This window comes from Mirounga angustirostris, unplaced genomic scaffold (assembly GCF_029215605.1).
Source record: "Mirounga angustirostris isolate CCGP_5_RB_7025 unplaced genomic scaffold, mMirAng1.0.hap1 SCAF_2, whole genome shotgun sequence".
Taxonomy (NCBI): domain Eukaryota; kingdom Metazoa; phylum Chordata; class Mammalia; order Carnivora; family Phocidae; genus Mirounga; species Mirounga angustirostris.
In genome coordinates this window covers 31,023,066-31,044,990 of record NW_026991710.1, presented here as the reverse complement: position 1 = coordinate 31,044,990, position 21,925 = coordinate 31,023,066, and the positions used below count along the sequence as shown (strand labels likewise).

Below are 21,925 nucleotides of genomic sequence, written 5' to 3'. Positions count from 1 at the left end.
AAAGGGTTTTGATGAGGCAATTTGGTTAAGGAGGCCAGTCAAAGGAGTTTATATAATATGTATCTACTCTTCTTTTTTGAGAGTAAGAACTTGTAATGTAGATGAGGCAAGATGTAGGAAATCTGCAGAAAGCAGCCTTTGGCCCATCTCTTTTCCAGCCATCTGTGCAACATGCTGAGAGGCACCCTGGATGAACCAGGTGCTACCTTCTGTGGATCCTGAGAAAGGAAGTGTCAACCTATAGTATGTATACCTAATGGATGATAACCAGAGATTGCACCGTCACCTCTGACTCCCAGGAAGCAAATCAACTGTAACATAACTGCCATTGTTATTACCTCTGTGGAGAGAATGTGCCAATCAGGAGTGTTGATTATAAATGCTTTGTAAGAAGACATAGAGAGACCAAGTTGGTAGAACCCATCTAAGCTTGGCTCAGGGTGAAAAAAAGAGGCTGTGCATAAGAATGCCTTTTGATGGTATAGACTTAATAAATATACCTGAATAAATGAGTCATGTGAGACCAAGTCAACTCTATAGAGTTCTTTCTAGAAGCCAAGTGCATCCTCATGATTTGGGGGGACTTTTATTGATAATTTCTGATATTTATTGATCTATAAATCTTATAAACTTCCCCTTCCTTACTGGAATACCATATTTGTTTTCTGTCCTTGCATTTTTCTTTTTTTTTTTTAAAGATTTTATTTATTTATTTGAGAGAGAGAGAATGAGAAAGAGAGAGCACATGAGAGGGGGGAGAGTCAGAGGGAGAAGCAGACCCCCTGCTGAGCAAGGAGCCCGATATGGGACTCGATCCCGGGACTCCAGGATCATGACCTGAGCCGAAGGCAGTCACTTAACCAACTGAGCCACCCAGGCGCCCTGTCCTTGCATTTTTCTAAATATCCTAAAGTTTAACTGGTCATAGCACCTGATGAAGATAACATTAGGAGAGTTCTAGCCCTGGCAACTATCATTCATGAGACATAAATCCCCAAAACTACTATCCCTGAGACCATTCAGTTTTAATGTTCACAGCTGGGCACTATTTTGGGGTCTATTTTATTTCTCTTCATCTCTTGTTATTTATAAAGGAGAAAGTAGAAGTGTGAAAAATTAGGGACACCTGGATGGCTCAGTTGGTTAAACGGCCACCTTTGGCTCAGGTCATGATCCCAGGGTCCTGGGATCCCCCTGCCTTTGCTTGCTCTCTCTCTCTCTGTGTCAAATAAATAAATAAAATCTTAATCTTTATATGGCTGGCCACATGGACAGAGTTTTTTAGTGTAGAGAAAATTAGAAGAAAGTGTTTGCCAGTGAAATACTTGAACACTGGAACTGTATGATTCTAAATAAGAGGATGCCCTCCCCAACTGGGGTCTCTCACATCAAGAATAGGAAAGCTTTGGAGTGTCTGGGTGGCTCTGTCGGTTAAGCATCAGGTCATGATCCCGGGATCCTCTCCCTCACCCTCTGCCTGCTGCTCCCCCTGCTTGTGATCCCTCTCTCTCTGTCAAATAAGTAATAAATAAAATATTAAAAAAAAGAATAGAAAAGCTTTTGCTCTGGGCATTTTCTTCAAATACAGCACGTTTTTAGGACCAGAGTAGTTTTGTTCTTGATAAAGATGAAGAACCAGAGTCTCAAAATTGGTTAAAAAAATCCCAAAGGATCAAGGATATTTGTCAGTCCGTATATTCTAAAGATAGTACTTATTCTTGCCGGTTTTAATACTTTCAGGGAGACCTAAAATAAGACCTAATTTTTGATAGTTTGTCAGAAATGAATTTGTTAAAATTACATACAATTGCCCTAGCTTGAAGTACCCGTATATAGGGAGAATGATATTGAGTGCCTTTTAGGTTTTTGCTTTGTCATGCCATTCACAAAACCAATCTGAAAACCCAAGTGCTATTGCTTTTTCCTCAATCATTCTTCACTATCAATTTTTAAGATTGTATTTATTTATTTATTTTAGAGGGTCAGGGGAGGGGCAGAGGGAGGAGAGAGAGAGAATCTTAAGCAGACTCCCCGCTGAGCATGGAACCCAATGCAATGACCCACTCAATCTCACGACACCCCCCCCCCCAACGAGATCATGAAATCAAGAGTCAGCACTTAACCTACTGAGCCACCCAGGTGCCCCTTCACTATCAATTTTTAAAATAAATGTTAAAAAATAAAATAAATGTTATATATCTGATTACTCTTACCCAGTAGTGTTTGTCCCCTGGAAAGTATGACTGACGTATTCCTTCAGCTCTGTGGTTTCCTGTGCATCCTTTAAAAATAAAGCCTCCTTTCTATGGCTGAGAAAGGCTGACAAATGAGTCTCTGCTCAGTGGATTTTTACTTTAAGGTTAAATTAGATCCTGCCACTCCCTTACTTCTTTATTTCTCAACCTCCAATGGCTTCCCAGCTTACCCAGAATAAAACATAGGCTCTTAGTATGGCTTCATCTCTCCTTCCCCAGGCCTGGCTACCTTCACCTTCTTCCTGCTCCTGGAACTTACTAAGCAGGGATCTTGACTCTGGTAATCCCTCTGCCTGGAATTCTCTGCCTGGGATATAGCACACTGGGCTCTGACTCTTTCTGTCATTCAGCTCAAAGTCCTCTCCTTACTGCCCACTCCATCTACATCTGGACCCCCATATCCTTCATCAGCCCCTCTTACTGTGTCTTGTTTGTTCATATTGCTTATCCTTTCTGAAATGATCCTGTTCATTTATGATTACTTGCCTATCACTTATTTTCCCCCCACTAAAAAATAAATTCCAAGAGAGAGAGACCTTGCCTTCTTGTTCATGGTTGTATCCCCAGGGCCTGGCACATAACAGGCACTCAGTAAATGTTTGCTGAGTGAATGAATGAATAAACAGAATGAACGAATGAACTGACATTGGCAGAGTCTGGTCTAATACAGGCAGCCTCCTCTGACTTCTTTAAAATCACATTTTCTGGAGAAGTCCTCAAATTAAGTGAAGGCTTATCTATTGGTTAAAAGAAAAGAACACTAGCCTCTCGAGGAGAAGGAAACATTTAGAAAAATTAAATTTCATCGGGCGGTAAATGAAATTAAACTTGTAGACCCATAAAATGGAAGCAGTGAATGCATCTATTACTTATCTGTTCCTTAGTTTACTGAGGATGTGTAAAAATTACCTGAGAACAGGTACCTCTTAGCTTGGCTGTATTTCATTTTCCCCTTTTCATGTAACAGTTTTACAGCAGCCTTAAATATCCCCTTGATCTCATCTGATATCTCTTTCCAGGTCTTCTCACTGTCAGCTTTGGCAGAAGGCTGCATCTAGGAAAATGTAAAAGTGAGATATTAGTCTTAAGATCATCAAAGAAAAAAAATCAATATTTAAGCACAAGAGAAAAAGCACTATTATTTGAAGGTCTACTATGTGCCAATACTATGATAGGTGCTTAACAGGCCAATGACCCTAGTAACCCTGAAAGTTAGAACTTATCTCCATGTTATATGTGAATTTGCCCAAATTACACAGAAATCGTTTATTGGGCTTTATTACTGTACTATGTATTTCCCCCCCCTTTTTTTTTTACATTTTTATTTTAGTCCCAGTTAGTTATATTAGTTTCAGGTGTACAATATAGTGATTCAACACCCATACAGCACCTGGTGCCCCTCACGACAAGTGCACTTCTTAATCCCCATCCCCTATTTCACCCTTCCCCCCACCCCCTCTGGTGACCATCAGTTTGTTCTCTATAGTTAAGAGTCTGTTTCTTGGTTTCTCTCTCTATCTCTCTCTCCCCCTGTTCCCTCCCTCTCTCTCTTTTTCCCTTTGTTTATTTGGTTTGTTTCCTAAATTCCGCATATGATTGAAATCATATGGTATTTGTCTTTCTCTGACTTATTTCACTTAGCATAATAATCTCTAGCTCCATCCATGTCATTGCAAATGGGAAGATTTCATTCTCTTTAATGGCTGAATAATAGTCCATTGTGTGTGTGTGTGTGTGTGTGTGTGTGTCTATCACAGCTTCTTTATCCATTCATCAGTCGATGGATAGTTGGGTTGCTTCCATACCTTACTATTGTAAATAATACTGCTATAAACATAAGGATGCAAGTATCTCTTTAAGTATCTCTGTGAATTAGTATTCTGTATTTTTGGGGTAAATACCCAGTAGTGTGATTGCTGGATAGTAGAGTAGTTCTAATTTCAAATTTTTAAGGAAACTTTATATTGTTTTCCAGAGTGGCTGCCCCACTTTGCATTCCTACCAGTAGTGCAAGAGGGTTTCCCTTTCTCCACATCCTTGCTAACACTTGTTGTTTCTTGTTTTGTTGGTTTTGGCCATTCTGACAGGTGTGAGGCGATGTCTCATTGTGGTTTTGATTTGCATTTCCCTGATGATGAGTGATGCTAAGCATCTTTTCATGTGTCTGTTGGCCATCTGCATGTCTTCTTTGGAGAAATATCTGTTCATGTCTTCTGTCCATTTTTGCATTGGATTATTTGCTTTTTGGGTCTTGAATTTTATAAGTTCTTTATACATTTTGGGTATCAGTCCTTTATTGGATAAGTCATTTGCAAATATCTTCTCCCATCCCATACGTTGCCTTTTAATTTTGTTGATTGTTTTCCTCCTTGTGCAGAAGCTTTTTATTTTGATATAGTCCCAATAGTTCATTTTTCCTTTTGTTTCCCTTGCCTCAAGAGACATACCTAGAAAAGAGTTGCTATGACTGATGTTAAAGAGGTTATTGCCTATGTTTTCTTCTAGGAGTTTATGGTTTCAGGTCTCACATTTAGGTCGTTAATCGATTTTGAATTTATTTTTGTGTATGGTGTAAGAAGGTGGTCCCGTTTCTTTCTTTTACATGTTGCTGTCCAGTTTTCCCAAACTGTTGAAGAGACTGTCCTCTTCCCACCGGATATTCTTTCCTGATTTGTTGGAGATCAATTGACCATATAGTTGTGGGTTTATACCTGTGTTTTCTATTCTGTTCAATTGATTTATGGGTCTAGTTTTGTGCCAATACCATACTGTTTTGATCACTACAGCTTTGTAATATAACTTGACATCCAAAATTGTGATGCCTTCAGCTTACTTTTCTTTTTCAAGGTTGCTTTAGCTATTCCGGGTCTTTTTGGTTCCATATAAATTTTAGAATTGTTTGTTCTAGTTTTGTTAAAAATGCGTTGGTATTTTGGTAGGGATTGCATTAAATGTGTAGATTGTTTTGAGTAGCATAGACATTTTAACAATATTTATTAACCCACGAGCATGGAATATCTTTCCATTTCTTTGTGTCATCTTCAATTTCTTTCATCATTGCTTTATAGTTTTCAGAGTATAGTTCTTTCACCCTCTTTGGTTAGGTTTATTCCTAGGTATCTTATTATTTTTGGTGCAATTGTAAATGGGATTGTTTTCTTAGTTTCTCTTTCTGCTGCTTCATTATTGGTATATAGAAATGCAACAGATTTCTGTACATTGATTTTGTATCCTGTGACTTTACTGAATTCGTGTATCAGTTCTAGCAGTTTTTTGGTTGAGTCTTCTGGGTTTTCTATATATAGTATCATATCATCTGCAAATAGTGAAAATTTTACTTCTTCCTTACTAATTTGCCTTTTATTTCTTTTTCTTGTCTGATTGCTGAGGCTAGGACTTCCAGTGCTATGTTGAATAAAAATGGTGAGAGTGGACATCCTTATCTTTTTCCTGACCTTAGGGCAAAACCTCTCAGTTTTTCCCTATAGAGGGTGATATTAGCTATGGGTTTTTCATATATGGCTTTTATTATGTTGAGGTATGATCCCTCTAAACCTACTTTGTTGAGGGTTTTTATCATGAATGGATGTTGTGCTTTGTCAAGGGCTTTTTCTGTGTCTATTGAAATGATATGGTTCCTATCCTTTCTCTTATTAATGTGGTGTATCACATTGATTGATTTGTGAATATTGAACCACATTTGCAACCCAGGAATAAATCCCACTTGATCGTGGTGAATGATTTTTTTAATGTATTGTTGAATTCAGTTTGCTAATATTTTATTGAGGAGTTTGCATCTCTGTTCATTAGGGATATTGGCCTGTAGTTCTCTCTTTTAGTGGTGTCTTTATCCAGTTTTGGTGTCAGGATAATACTGGCCTCACTGAATAAGTTTGGAAGTTTTCTTTCTATTTCTATTTTTTGGAATAGTTTGAGAAGAATAGGTATTAACTCTTCTATAAATGTTTGGTAGGATTCCCCTGGGAAGCCATCTGGCCCTAGGCTTTTGCTTGTTCAGAGTTTTTTGATTACTGATTCTCTTCCTTCCTCCCTTTTCTTTTCTTCTCTTCTCTTCTCTTTTCTTTCTTTCTTTCTTTCTTTCTTTCTTTCTTTTTTTTTTTTTTGATTCTATTTCTTTGCTGATTATCAGTCTGTTCAAATTTTCTATTTCTTCCTGTTTCAGTTTTGGTAGTTTATATGGTTCTAGGAATTCATCCATTTCTTCTAGGTTGTCCAATTTGTTGGCTTATAGTTTTTCATAATGTTCTTTTATAATTGTTTGTATTTCTGTGGTGTCAGTTGTTATTTCTCCTCTCTCATTTGTGATTTTATTTATTTAGGCCTTTCTTTATTTTTTCTTGATAAGTCTGTCTAGAGGTTTATCAATTTTATTGATTTTTCAAAGGACCAGTTTCTGGTTTCATTACTCTGTTCTATTGTGTGTTTGTGTGTGTGTGTGTGTGTGTGTGTTAGTTTCTATATCATTTATTTCTGCCCTAATCTATTATTTCTTTTCTTCTGCTAGTTTTAGGTTTTGTTTGTTGTTCTTTTTTGAGCTCCTTTAGGTGTAAGGTTAGGTTGTTTATTTGAGATTTTTCTTGCTTCTTGAGGTAGACTGTATTGTTATAAACTTCCCCCTTATGTACTTAAAAATTTTTTTTTTATTTGCTGGTTGACCCATTCATTGTTTAGTAGCATGCTATTTAACCTCCATGTATTTGTGGTCTTTCCAGATTTTTTCTTGTGATTGACTTCAAGTTTCATAGCATTGTGGTCAGAAAAGTTGCATGGTATGACTTCAATATTCTTGTATTTTTTTGAGGTTTGTTTTGTGGGCTAATATGTGATCTATTCTGGAGAATGTTCCATGTGCCCTTGAAAAGCATACGTGTTCTGCTGTTTTAGGATCTGAATATATCTGTTAAATCCATCTGTTCCTGTGTGTCATTCAAAGCCATTGTTTCCTTGTTGATTTTCTGTTTAGATGAGCTGTCCATTGATGTAAGTGGGGTGTTAAAGTCCCCTACTATTATTGTGTTATTATCTATTAGTTCCTTTATGTTTGTTATGAGCTATTATATGTATTTGGGTACTTCTATGTTGGGTGCATAAGTATTTACAATTGTTATATCTTCTTGTTGGATTGTCCTCTTTATTATTACATAGTGACCTTCTCTTTCTCTTGTTACAGTCTCTGTTTAAAGTCCGATACAAGTATTGCTAGTCTGGCTTTCTTTTGACATATATTTGCATGATAGATATTTCTCCATCCCCTCACTTTCAATCCACAGGTGTCTTTACATCTAAAATGAGTCTCTTGTAGGCAGCATACATATGGGTCTTGTTTTTCATCTATTCTGTCACCCTCTGTCTTTTCATTGGAGCATTTAGTCTATTTGCATTTGAAGTAATTATTGATGGAAATGTATTTATTACCATTTTATTATGTATTTTGTGGTTGTTTCTGAATATTTTCTCTGATCCTTCCTTGTCTTTTTTTCATGTGTTGCTGATTTTCTTTAATGATATATTCGGATTCCTTTCTCTTTATTCTTTGCATATTTATTAGTGGTTTTTGATTTGTGGTTACCATTAGGTTTGTATATAACTTCATGTGCATGTAGCAGTCTATATTAAATTGATGGTCATTTAAGTTTGAACCCATTATTTTTTCCTGTCCTCCCACATTTTAGGTATATGTTATTATATTTTATATCCTTTTTTGGTGAGTTCCTTGGCTGATTTTTCACAGAAATATTCACTTTTACTGCTTTTGTTTTTCTTACCTTTATACTGTCACTTTTGGTCTCTCCTTTCCACTCAAAGAGCCCCCTTTAATATTTCTTGCAGGGCTGGCTTAATGGTCATGAACTCCTTTAGTTTGTGTTTGTCTGGGAAACTCTTTATCTCTCCTTCTATTCTGAATGATAGCCATGCTGGAAAGAGTATTCTTGGCTGAAGATCTTTCCCATTCAGCACTATGAATATATCATGCTACTTTCTTCTGGCTTGCAAAGTTTCTGTTGAAAACCTTGTGCTAGCTCTATGGGTTTTCCCTTGTAAGTTACTGACTTCTTTTGTCTTGCTGCTTTTAAAATTCTTTCTTTATCACTAGATTTTGCCAATTTAATTACAATATGTGTCTGTTTCTCTGTGTTAAGAAAGTCAGCTATGTCTTCTGCTCTTGAAGGTAGTGACTTTATGAAGAAGAGGTCCTGGAGTGCCCTGCAGCACAGTGTCCCCTATTCACCAGAACTTGACCCTTCAAGAGAGTATCTATCTGTGTTGCTTATGCCCTGCTGTTGTGTTGGAGTCACTTTTCCTTTCAATGCAGTCATCTGCACTGGCTCTTTGCCTGATGCAGGCTGTGCTTGCTCTCAGTGGTGTTAGTGGGACCCAAGCAGGCCAGTTCTGAGGGGGCAAGACTGCTGGGGAACTTGGGATGGGGTGGTGGTGTTAGCAAAATTTGTGCTGGGCCCCTAGTCCTATGCCAGATCTCCAAAGTGCTAAGGCGGCTCGGGGCTGCATGCTGGGGTGGCTAGGGATGGGAGGCTGGGTGGGGTGAGTGATGAGGGTTAGACATGCCCAGGCCTGGTGTGAGATGGTGGCTGGGGGCGCATCGCCGGGCATGGTGTGGTGGCAGCTGTGGACCAGGTGGCAGTGTGGCATGTGCATGGCTTTAATAAAATTTGCCATGAGCCCAGGGCCGAGGCTAGCAGGTTTGGAATGGGCGAGTCCTCAGGAGAACTCGTGGGCTTGGCACACTGCTAACAGGTTAAGTAGCAAGTCCCTCTTGGGTTTTGATACAGAGAACAGAAAGTTAAAGGAAAGGTCCTCATATGTTTCCATTTAATTGTCTTTAGTTGTCTCTTCATTTGTTTCTGAGTCTCTGGGAAATGAAATGGGAGGACTGCCGACCAAGCAAATAACATTTATAGAGTCTTGGTGATAATCTTATTCATGCATTCATTTATTTAACAATAATTTATGCAGAAATGTCAGGTGGGGCTTAGAAAATAACTTAAATTTTCCCTAGATGATCTTAGAATGACAAAGGAACAACTCAAGCCAATTAAACAGTAACATATGAGCAAGTGCTCCCAAACCGCTGTCTAAACCTGGTTTCGTGAGGTATTAGGTTTTTTGATATCTACATTTACCAGCAATACATTTATTCCTGGCATATTCAACTGAGGAATAGCTTGGATTTGCCCTAAGATTCCTATCCACAGAAACAAGATTCTTGCAGATAAGTACTTTGAATAATGCATGGAGGGGGAAGAAGGAAAATTAAGGATCCTGGCATGATTTCATATTGCATGCCGAAAATGCTGTATGCTAAATATGAGAATGAAAATACACAAGGTTCTTAAATGAACTGTTGCCAAGTCAGAGCTGTTCTCCTCTCAGAGATGCCTTGGCACTGAATGTATCAAGGATGTTCTCTTTGGAAGAGGGATGGATCTCTATTCCTTCTTTTCAATCTCTCCAGGAATCCTATGCAAGGAAAAGGCCCATCCATTTTCTCTTCCTCCTTTATTCTGTTTCAGGGGACACATGACACATGGTAGATACATTTAGGAACCAAGTTGGAGAGGAATCATTGATACTATTTCCATCCTACAAAGGCATGAATCAACCTCACTCCAAGATTCTACATAAGATACAAGAATATAAACTATGTATGAAATATTAAAGGAAAAATAATTGAATTAAAAAATGAGAGACTTTAAAAATAGCTAGGCAGATTTTAAAAGGCCCCTCCCCCCCCCCAAAAATTTCACAGATCAAAAATATAACTGTGAAACCTGAAAGCTTAATGCATGAACAGAGTGGACACAGCTGAAGAGAAAAAAAATACTGAATTGGAAAAGACCTAAAATAGTCTCCTGGACAGCAGCATGGAGAGCTAAGGAAATTGATATGTGAAAGAGAATCAAGAGAAATGGAGGACAGACAGATGGTCCAGTGTAAACTAAATTATAGTGCAAAAAAGAAAGAACAGAGGCAATAGAGGAAAGACATTATTTGATGAGATGATAGCTGAGAACTTTCCAGGACAGATAGAATACATGAATTCATGAATATAGGAAGCACGACAACATGACTTCATAATATCGTAGACACATTATGGCAAAATGGGAAAAATAAGAATATTTTCAGATAAACAGACCCCAGGAGAAGAGTCCGAGAGGCCAAAAAGAAAGGTAAGTCAAAAATTGGAAAGTTTCTTAGCTTTGGATTTTGTTGTTAAAAAGAAATGTAAGGTCCAGGGCAGAACAACTTTCTGTCTGCTATGCCTTTTCTGTGGATGAACGACGGTTGAAAGTAATAGACACGTACATACTTTGGAGAGAAAGATAACTCACTGCATTTTTATTGCTTTTCAGCATTTCCAATTTAGGTCTGAGGTAATAAGCTGCTGGCACTGAGTTCTCGTCACGACAGTACCACTCTTCCAGAAGCTTGGTCTCCAGCTTTGCCTCTACAGCAGCATCCAAAATCATTTCAAACTCCGAGGCTTCAACTTCTCCAGGGATTCGAATGTTCCCATACTTTTCACCTAATAGTCCCTGTGTATCCACAAGAAAGTTCAGGTTAGTGTACCACCAAGAAAATTCATTTTAGTATTCACATCGTCTAGTTAAATTGAATATTTATTGAACATTAAATAGAAACAAGATATGTTGTTCCATCATTTTTCTCTTTTAATCACAGTGGATACTTTCTTCCCATGCATTATTTAATAAGTAGTTAGATCAATTATATTGTAATTATAATAGATTCATATAATGAGAACTGAGATTGCATATCACATCAGACAAATTCAAAATACAGAGTTTTGTAGCAAATTTATTTCCCCCAAATTTACATAATACAACAAAAGTTGTTCTACTCTGAGATTTTTTTTTGTTTGTTCATGACAAAGAAAAATGACATGCTGGGCTCTATGAAATATCACATAGGCAAACTCTCCAAAGAATTGCTTTGTGAAGAGTTAGATTTTCGTAGCTACAAATGAAAGTAGGAAATCACTGAGTGCGATACTACTATGGACCCCACCCTAACTCAAAACAATTCAAAATGTAAATAAGATATCATTTTCTCCTTATTAAATTGGGAAAGAAAAACACGCTCCGTGTTATGTGAAAGTGTGAGAAGATACCCACATAGTGCTGATGGGTGTGTAAATGGATCCAATATTTCACTGAAGAGTATTCTGGAAGAATGTATTAAAAGCCTTAAAAATCTATATAAATTTGGGCTTCTGGGAAATTGTCTTTAGAAAATAATTAAGGATGTGCATGAAGACTTACCAGAATATTTATGCTGATACAGTTTTAACAGGAAAGAATTGGCATAACAACCTAAGTGTCCTGCAAATGGGAACATTTAAATATACTATGGTACGTCTATTCAAAGGATATAGCAAGTCATGTTCCAGAACTGTATTGATGTAGAAAGATTTTTTTCAAGTTGTTATTTAAATTCCAGTTAGTTAACATACAGCGTAACATTAGTTTCATGTGAGGAATTTAGTGATTCATTACTTACATACAATACTCAGTGCTCATCACAAGTGCCCTCCTTCTTCCCCATCACCCATTTAACCCATCTCCCCACCCACCTTCCCTCCATCAGTTTGTTCTCTATAGTTAAGAGTCTGTTTTCTGGTTTGCCTCTTTTTCCCCTATGTTCATCTGTTTTGTTTCTTAAATTCCACTATGAGTGAAATCATATAGTGTTCGTCTTTCTCTGACTAACTTATTTCACTTAGCATGATACTTTCTAGCTCCATCCATGTCATTGCAAATGGCAAGATTTCATTCCTTTTTTATGGCTGAGTAATATTCCATTGTGTGTATGTGTGTGTGTGTGTGTGTGTATACCACACCTTCTTTATCCATTCATCTAGTTGATGGACATTTGGACTTTTTCCATAATTTGGCTATTGTTGATAATGCTGCTATAAACATGGGATGCACATATCCTTTCCAATCAGTATTTTTGTATCCTTTGGGTAAATACCTAGTAGTGCAATTGCTGGATCATAGAAGATGTTTATAATATACTATTAAGTGAAAAGGTAAGTTACAAAACAATATGTATAAGATGATTCCAATGTTTTATATATATTACATATATATGAGAGAGGAGATTGTATATATATGTATATACAAACATACACATAAGAAAAATTTTATAGGAATGCACAGCAATATTATCAATGGCTATATTTGGGTGGCTTTAAATTTACTTAGGTTGTTTTATGAATTTATTGTTTTTTTTTTAAGTTTATTTATTTTTTTAGTGAACTCTACATCCAATATGGGACTTGAACTCACAACCTTGAGATCAAGAGTCACATGCTCCGCCCACTGAGCCAGTCAGGCGCCCCTGAGTTTATTGTTTTTTTTTTAATTAAAACTTTTTTTTTGTAGTACACATTATTATTTTGTAATGAGAAAAACAACAGGCATTGAACAATTTTAAACCTAGTGATGCTGTCTATACTGCTTTGTGGAACAACACTCTGGAGCTTCCTCTAAATGTCTGCTTAAGACTGTGGTTCTCAAAATGTGGTCCTCAGACCAGCAGCATTAGCATCACCTGGGGACTTACTAGTTCTGCAAATTCTCAGGTCCTATCCCAGAACCACTGAGTCACAAACTCTGGGGGTCTCTGCTGAGCAATTAGTGCTTTAGCAAGCCCTCCGGGTGCCTGAACAACTGTTTTAAGCTAATAAAAATATTACCTTATATAGCATCTGGTATTTCAGTTACTCTTCAATGTCTTATCTAGTAGAAACAAAGAAAGGACATAATGGAACCCTAAGACAAATCTATGCCAGCCAAGATAAGTTTGTCTGCTTTATGGTGTCCAGGGGAAGGTTTCTCTTTAATCTGTGGGCACCTCCATCCTTTCCTCCTGTTGACTAGCACCTTTACTATAAACTCCAAGCCCTGTTTACGCATTGAAACATGGGTGGTTTGGCTTCCTTGGGGGCACTTCTTACTACCTCTACTGCCTATCACTGCAATATCCACAGTGTTTTCTCACCTCATACAGCTAGATAGGTGAGAGAATTAAAGTCCTGGGGAGATCTGTGTTCAAACTAAATTCCTAACCCAAATTCTACTGCGAAATGGTAAGCCCCATAAGGGTTGAGGCCTGAGATGTTGATTCCTAGCACATAGAAAATTAAAAAAAACAACAACCCTATTTGTTACATAAATGAATGAACCAAAATAGAGAAGAAATCTTTGGACTGTTCTATTCTTTCTTTAAAAGATTTATTTATTTATTTTAGAGAGAAAGGGAGGGAGGGAGAGAGAGAGAGAGCATGAATGGGAGGAGCAGAGGGAGAGGGAGAGAGAATCTCAAGCAGACTCTGCACTGAGCACAGAGCCTGATGTGGGGCTCCATCTCATGACTGTGAGATCACAACCTGAACCGAAACCAAGAGTTGGATTCTTAACTGACTGCGCCACCCAGGCGGCTCTTAGACTGTTCTATTCTTAGTTGAAGATAGTATTTCAGCTCTCAACAGGTGGAGTAATAATTTGGGAAGGTGCTAGTCTTGTCTGCAACGTTCATTTCAGCCTGTAGTCTTTTAATAGGTCCTGTCTACACACATCCCTGGTTGGGCCATTCCCCATCTCCTTGGGACATAATCCATCCCATCTGACTGGCTCACTCCAGCTGATTGTGGCTAACGGAACTCACTTTTTCAAGCTCAAGTCTCCTCAGTACTAGCCTCAGAGACCAGGCAGGAGGGCGATACAACTTACGTGTGCTCTTTGGCTGCATAAAGGCCCTTTGTAAGGGCCTTGAATGGAGGGACACCACTGCTCTGGTCTCCATTATTTCAGCATGGTAAACGGGGGTCTACAGAGGGTTCTTTTGAAATAAGGGTGTTCTCACTCCAAGTCACTGTATCAGCCTGAAGGCCAAATGAGGACCCTTTTATTTCAATCTGCATTTGTTTTGGGCTATTCTTGACAACAGGCTGTATGCAACAAAGCTAATGTTATTTTGAGTTTTTTCTCACTTTCTATTTTGTTAAGGAATAATCGACACTGTTGCACTTGCCTCAGGCATACAGCATAGTGATTCAGTATTTGTATACATTACAAAATGGTCACCACAATAAGTCTGGTTACCATCTGTCACCATACCAAGTTGTTAGGATATTACTGACTACATTCCCTATGTTGTACATTATATCCCTGTGTCTCATTTATTTTATATCTGGTAGTTTGTAGCTCTCAGTCCCCTTCACCCATTTTGCCTATGCCCTCACCTCCCTCCCCTCTGGCAACCATCGTTTTATTCTCACTTTTAATGTTCCTCTTCTAAACTCTCTCATGTTAAACTTGGGTAAATGAGCAGGTACGACCTCTCATTTTGCCAGACATACAAAGGGAGACAATATTTTTAAGGCTAGCCAGACTGGGGATTATCCTATTCCTGTTGGCTAGTTCTGGATAAAGGATAGTCAGCATCTTCAGTCAGGACTGTCTGTCATGAGGAGTGAGGTTTTCGTGCTGGGATGAGCCATCCAGAAAACCCGTATGGGCGAGGTAGAGAATAAGAAGACTTCGCAGCAGTAGCCACTGGAGACATTCAGTAGAGTTTGGCCATGGGTGGAGGATCTGGTGGAGAGCCAGAACATTAAATATGGGGTTTAGTAATGGACACTTCTCCATCTGGCAGCCAGCGAAGCCCAGGAATATCATGGACCTGGCTACCAAGATCCAGGGCAAGACTGGCTGGATTTGGGGTGTGGAGTAGGAAGGAGGACAAAATAGTGGCTTCGTGAGACAAGACTGTGTCCTAGCACAGGACCATCATCACTGCACTAGCAATGAACTAACTGCTGGTTCTTCGTCTTTCTGCCCTTAACTAAGGCTGGTCCTGGAGTCTAGGGCAGTGTCAAACCTATGGCTCAGTTTCTAAAGCATGCACCATGGATTACCTGCACCTCAATCACTCAGGGTGCTTGTTAAAATGTAGGTTCCAAGATCACTTCTCAGACCTAAAGAGCATTGTGGTTGGCAGCCCAGCAATATTCATTTTAAAATGAGATTACAAAGGACACCCGAATTTGAGAACCACTGCTATGGGCAATGCACATGTGGTCTCATGACTAATGGTTAGCAAGCATTGAAGGAGCAGGATGGGGAACACAGCAGATCATTAGAAAAACTGAAGGCTACTCAAAAATAATTATTTGAGGGGTGCCTGGGTGGCTCAGTCGGTTAAGCGTCTGCCTTCAGCTCAGGTCATGATCCCGGGGTCCTGGGATCGAGCCCTGCGTCAGGCTCCCTGCTCCACGGGAGCCTGCTTCTCCTCCTCCCCGCTCATGCTCTCTTCTCACTATCTCTGTCTCTCTCTCTCTCTCAAATAAATAAATAAAATCTTCAAAAAAATAATTATTTGAGCAGAGCTGCTGGTACCGAATACTACAATTACTTGATCGATATAGTAAGGCCAAATGTATTTTAGAGTAGAGATACTAAAGAAGAAAAAATATCCTCATCCAATTCAAATAACAAATATATATCGAGCACTTACTATGTATATGGTGGTAATATAGAACTTCAGAAAAGTAATAATGTGCTACAGGCTTAAAGTTTCTTATTGTTCTCCCCAAGTCTTTTCCTTCTATTGATTCTTCCTTTAGGTGGAATGCTCATAAATCACGAAGCAGTTACTTTTCAGGAGTCCAAGACAGGATTCTGTCTTAGTCTTATCTTGCTATTTGAGAAATAGCAAAAAGAGAAATAGCAAAAGAGGAGTTTGCCACCACATTTTTCAGGAAGACTTTATGGGATTCTACGTGCTTACAGTTTCAAGGTAACACACAAAGCATGCCTATATCTACCAGGACTAGAGACAGTCAACTTAGAGAAAGAGTCAGTTGACTTGGTTGCAAAGTCCAGCTCATATGGTTGATGGCTCAGAGCATGGGTAGAGAGATATAGGACCATGCCTAAGAGGCAAGCAGTTAAGATTCAAGGTAGCAAGGTGGTGTCCATCTTGGTTTTCTAATCAGATGATTCCTTAGCTCTGGAGCCATAGGGCAGTATCCATGAATGACCACAGAAACTATGAGCAAGAAGGCATCCTCCTCTGTCCCCTGGCAATAGAGTATTCACTCCCACCACCGAAGGAGAAACAATTGGTCCACATCTTCCTGACCCCAATGCTCAATGCTCAAGAAGGTCATTTTTTGCTCAGTTAAGCCAACTTTGTCAGTTTGTAGGAGAAATTTGGTGGCAAGTTGAGGGACTATATTCAATTTTGCATTGAGGTCCATTTTTATTAACTACACCACTGATCAATCTGTCTGCGTGATCCCTTATGGAAGAAATGTATATGTCTGAAACAATTTTCAACTTTTTGTTGAATTGCTTAACACACTGTCAGTATACATAGGAACATAAATATAGGGGGTTTCTCCTGTCTGCAGAAGTCCATAATCACCTCTCCCACCCACTAATCAAAAGTGAAAACATTTAAATTACCCATTCTTCAATATTGAAGATATGTTAGTTAGGCAAGTAGAAACAATCCAATTGAGTTCTCAAATACAATGAGGGAGTTAAGTTCAAATGAACTTGAAAAGCCTAAGAAAATCTATTTTCACTATAGTTTTTGCATGTAAAATTCTAGCATAAGAAATACTTTCAGATGCTTTGGGAACTAGATGTGGTGGTTGCACAACACTGTAAATGTGCTAAATGCCACTGAATTGTTCACATTAAAATGATTAATTAAAAAAAAATTTTTTTTTTTTTGACAGAGTACACGCATGCGGGTGGGGAGGGACAGAAGGAGAGGGAGATGGAGAGAATCTTATGCAGACTCCAAGCTCAGCGTGGAGCCCAACTGGGGGCTCTATCTCACAACCCCAAGATCATGACCTGAACCAAAATCAAGAGTCAGTTGCTTAACTGACTGAGCCACCCAGGTGCCCCCAAATGCTTAATGTTATGTGAATTTCATCTCAATTTATAAAAAATTTCTAAATTTTTAAATTCTTTGCAACCAGGACCTTAAATGTAAAAGGACTCCTCTTTTTGTATCTCCCTTTCTTTACATGCTGATATAGATACATCTAAGCCATTGTTTTTGAAGGCTTAGAGATAACATTTTCTTTCCTCATAATTGATTTTTCTCTTCTATTGGGCAAATGCTGATTCCCTCCACCACCCCCTTCTGCTCTTGATGTGCAGTTCCTTCTGCCTGGGCTTGCGATTGAGAATATTTGGGGTCTGAGTCTGATGGTATGCAGTTTATGTTGTAGCAAAAAGAACAGAAGGATTGAGATATTGTTAAAGGCATGGGGGAGTTCAGTGTGTCTTTGCTCTTACTGTGTTGTGGGATGCCAGGAAAGACATGCGAGAGCAGGCTTTGGGGGGTTATGGATGCCATGCTTTGTAGGCAGGAGGACAGGTGCTCTCTGGGCTGCTATTTATGAGCCCAAACTCACGGGGGCAGCTGTAAGGAAAAGGAGAGATTGCCCCCAACGGTGGAACTAAAACAGGCTGAAGCAATACTTCATAAACGCCCTGGTCCCCCTAACTCAGTCACTGACGAAAGGCAGGTGGGACTGTTCCTTCCTCCTGTAAGCTTCCCTTTTATTTATTAAAATAAAACCCACATTTATATATATACTTTTCCTTCATGATTCTGTGACGTAGGTGGAATTGCAGAAGAAAACCCTATCTCACAGACCTCAGCTGGCTTTCCTAAGACTACTTCTCTAAGAAGACACCGTAGCACCAGCACTTGAATATGGGGCTTTTCATTCAACAACCTCATTCTTTCTACTTCATCAAATTATTGTGCTATGCTCCCTTCTAAAAGTGCTTTCAGGTCACGTATTTGCTTGTGATGGCTCTTCTAGCCGGTGCCCTTGGCCGGGCCACCATCCATGGTCATGCAGTCTCTGCGCCGCACACCTCCAGGGGGCATTGTTCACAAGGACTACGGCATGTGCAGTGTTACGGCCCTGGGTTACAGCCCTTGGCATTCTTTTTGTCTGATTTATTGTTGGGTGGAGGGACCAAAATGGTTGTGATGTATTCCCTGGAGCTCACAGCCCACCTTCATAGAGCTCTGTTATAGAGTGAGGCCAACTGAACAAAACCAAAGGGTCAGCACCTGCTTCCCACGCTTAAGACTGTTTTCTCAATTTTTTTTTATTATGTTATGTTAGTCACCATACATTACATCATTAGTTTTTGATGTAGTGTTCCGTGATTCATTGTTTGCGTATAACACCCAGTGCTCAATGTTTTTTTAAAGTCAATAAGCACCTTCACAACTGACTTTTACATTTTTAAATCTAAACATAATATAAGGTACCTTATTTAGCAGTGAATTGCAACTTAGTTGCTCCCGCATTGTTCTGTATGTCATAAGAAGCAAGAGTAAATGCAGAGAAGGGAATGTCAGAAATGCAGAGAAGGTTCATTTTATGTATCAACTTTAGGAGGTGCCCAGGTATTTGACCAAATGTTATTTCTGGGTGTGTCCCTAAGGGTGTTTCTGGATGAGATTAGCATTTGAATCAGCAGACTGAATAGAACAAAAAGGTAGAGGAGGAGAGACTTTGCTCTCTCTGCCTAAATGAGCTGGGACCTTGGTCTCCTGCCATCTGCCTGGGACTTATATTATTGACACGGCTGGGTCTCCAGCTTGCAGAAGGCAGATCGTGACACTTCTAACTTATCTGTAAGAATTAAATAATGTCCACACTAAAGACAGTCTGGATAAGATCTTTAAGAAAGGTCATAACTTTTGGCACCAGAAGACATAAATATCTTTAGAAACCTGTTCATCTCTTAATCATTAGAGATGGACGCTTGCATGCATGGGTGCCCAGAATGGATGTTAGCAGATACGTTTAGCACCTAGAGCACACAATTATCCAGATAACCATGATGGAATTAACAGGTATATTCTGATTAGACATTTACTGGCATCTGTCTATGGGCAAAAAAGTATACCCATCTCCCACCATTTGTATATAGTGAGAATGTGTTTCACATACCACAAAAACGAATTTCTGAAATACAATATATAGACAAAAAGATCTGTTCATGCACACAAATGATCTACATGGCAATCAAGAATATTTTGAGGTTGGGAAAGGCAAGTGTCAGGAATGACCTTGGCGAGTTGCTTCACTTCTTTGGGTCTCAGCCTTCCCATCTCTACACGGAGAGATTACTTTAGGCTTTGTGTACTCATCTGGCCACACGTCTACCCTGGCTGGTTGTGAGAATCAAGCAGGTCCTACAGGTGAAAGCACTCTGTGAGATGGAAAGCACCTGGCGATATATAAGGCGCCACTACTTCACCCAAAGATAATTTATAGAGAAACACACGTGTTCAATACACTCAGACATACATCCATGGAATAGAAATCAATCCTGAGAAGTACAGCTGGACAGATAGAGAAGGGAATGAAGTATCTCTTGATTGAAAGAAGAGAAACAGAAGACAGGAGGAAAAGAGTGCGTAGCTGTTTGCTTACAGGTGGTAAGAAGGTGAGGCAATGTAGAGTCCAGCCTGTAAGGATAAATTCCTCCATTCTCAGGAAGTGGGGCGAGAAAAAGAGGCTTAAGTGGACTCTGCTGGGTGAACTGTCTTAGCTATAGCAACAGATGTGTGGCGTGAACCTTTATGGAGAATTACAGGCAATGCTTTAGGGGCAGCTGACGGCTCTCATGTAAAAATAAGTATTAAAAAATGGTGCAATTTGTGTCATTATCCATGTGTTAATAGCCATGTTTGAAGGAACTGAGTTACTGAAATTCAATTATGCTACAAAAGAAGACCAGCATTGCTTCTGACTGAACTGTGTCCCCTGGAATTCATATGTTGAGCCCCAACTCCCCCACGTGATAGACATGGGGTCCTTAAGGAGGTGATCAGGGTTAAAGGAGGTCATCGGGGTGGAGCTTGGAGCCAACAGAACGGTGCTCTTATAAGAAGAGGAAGCGAGCCAAGAATTTGCTTTGCTTTATGCCAGAAGGAAGTTGTCTTCAGGCCAGGAAGCGTTCTCAACAGGCTCTGACCGCGTTGGCACCCTGAACTTGGACTTGTAAACACCAGAACTGTGAGAAAAGACATTTCTGTGGTTTAAGCCACCCATTCTATGGTATTTTGTTATGTTAGCCTGGCTAATATGGTGTGGTAATATGCTATGTTAGAACTAAGGCAAGCCTAATGAACAAAACGAAGCAAATTTTGTCAATATAAGATCTGGTATTTCTTTTCTTTTTTTTAAAGATTTATTTATTTATTTGACAAGGAGAGAGACAGCAAGAAGAGGGAACACAAGCAGGGGGAGCAGGAGAGGGAGGAGCAGGCTTCCTGCTGAGCAGGGAGCCCGATGCGGGGCTCGATCCCAGGACCCTGGGATCATGACCTGAGCCGAAGGCAGACGCCCAACGACTGAGCCACCCAGGCACCCCAGATCTGGTATTTCTGACAATTCATCATAAAATGTACTGAGGGGGTAAAATCATAGATTAAATGATCTACCAATTCCGTAAAGTATGCAACAGAATATGTTAATGCTTCTATCTAGTTTATTTGAGAGTTTCAGCTCATAACAAAGTATAGTTTTACCTTTTTTTATGGTTTAACTATAGTTATTTACATACTGACACCCACTGCTGAACTTAGATTAATAATTATATCAATAATCTACCTTTTACTTATTACAATGTGCTTTTGTGTGTAAGGACCTTCTATGACCTGGAAAATACTGGACACACTCTGACTCTTTAGAACCATCCCAGCAAGGGAAGCAAGCATAGGTGTGAAAGGACTGGGGAGCAGAACCCTCCTGGGGGTTGGCTGTTAATCTGCATCAGTTTCAAAGTACAGGTTATAACCCTAATGGTGGCCAGCTGCCTCACAAAACTGAGAACCAGGACATGTGTAAGGATTACTGGGATTCTAAAGTGCTAAAGAAAGAATTCATTGAAAAAGTGGTTACAAAAGAGGAAGGGCTTGGGGGGGCTGTGGAAAGGAGTGGGGAGAGTGTTTTGGACATATTGGAAGTGAGATGCTCTTCGGTGGTGCTGTCCATAGAGCAATTACAGATATAGATCTGTAAGTCAAAAGAGTAATCCATCTGGAAAAGCAGCCCCCGAAATCCTCATGCATTCATTCCACAACTATTGAGCACCTAACTTGGCAGGGTGACCAACATTTCGGTTTGCTCAGGACTGTCCTGGTTTGACAACTGAAAGTCACAGACACCTCGGTCCCCGGCAAGCTGGGATGACTGGTGACATGAAGGCACTCATGGTCCTTGCTCCTTTGAGCTTTCTAGGAGGGCAGTCAGTTATCTGTACAAATTAGATAGTTCAAGGGGGAATGACAGAGTGGAAAGAGAGCAGGGCTGAGGACCACCGAACTTGAGTGTGGGCACGGGTGCAGGAGGAGGAAGAGTGGACGAGTGTCCCAGAAGTCCAGAGGGAAGAGAATGATAATGCTGAAAACATTTATACAGAGTTCTTACAAAGCAGTGGGAAAATGGACAAAGGACACGAACTGGTAATTCAGAGAGGCAGAAAAACAAGGGCCGGTAAGCATGAAAGAGAGCAATGCTCAAGGCTAGCTTTTGCAAATGCAAATAC

The 21,925-nt window shown here is 39.5% G+C and overlaps 1 protein-coding gene across 1 annotated transcript in view; it reads right to left on the bottom strand.

The window, feature by feature from the left end:
- The window catches only part of NWD2 (NACHT and WD repeat domain containing 2), a 42,649-nt gene that overhangs the window by 12,900 nt on the left and 7,824 nt on the right, over nt 1–21,925 (bottom strand). The window contains exons 4-5 of the mRNA XM_064582030.1: nt 10,625–10,828; nt 3,165–3,309 (exon numbers count right to left, since the gene is read on the bottom strand). Of these exons, the coding sequence (XP_064438100.1) occupies nt 3,165–3,309; nt 10,625–10,828 (349 nt within the window). The remainder of the gene's footprint in view (nt 1–3,164; nt 3,310–10,624; nt 10,829–21,925) is intronic.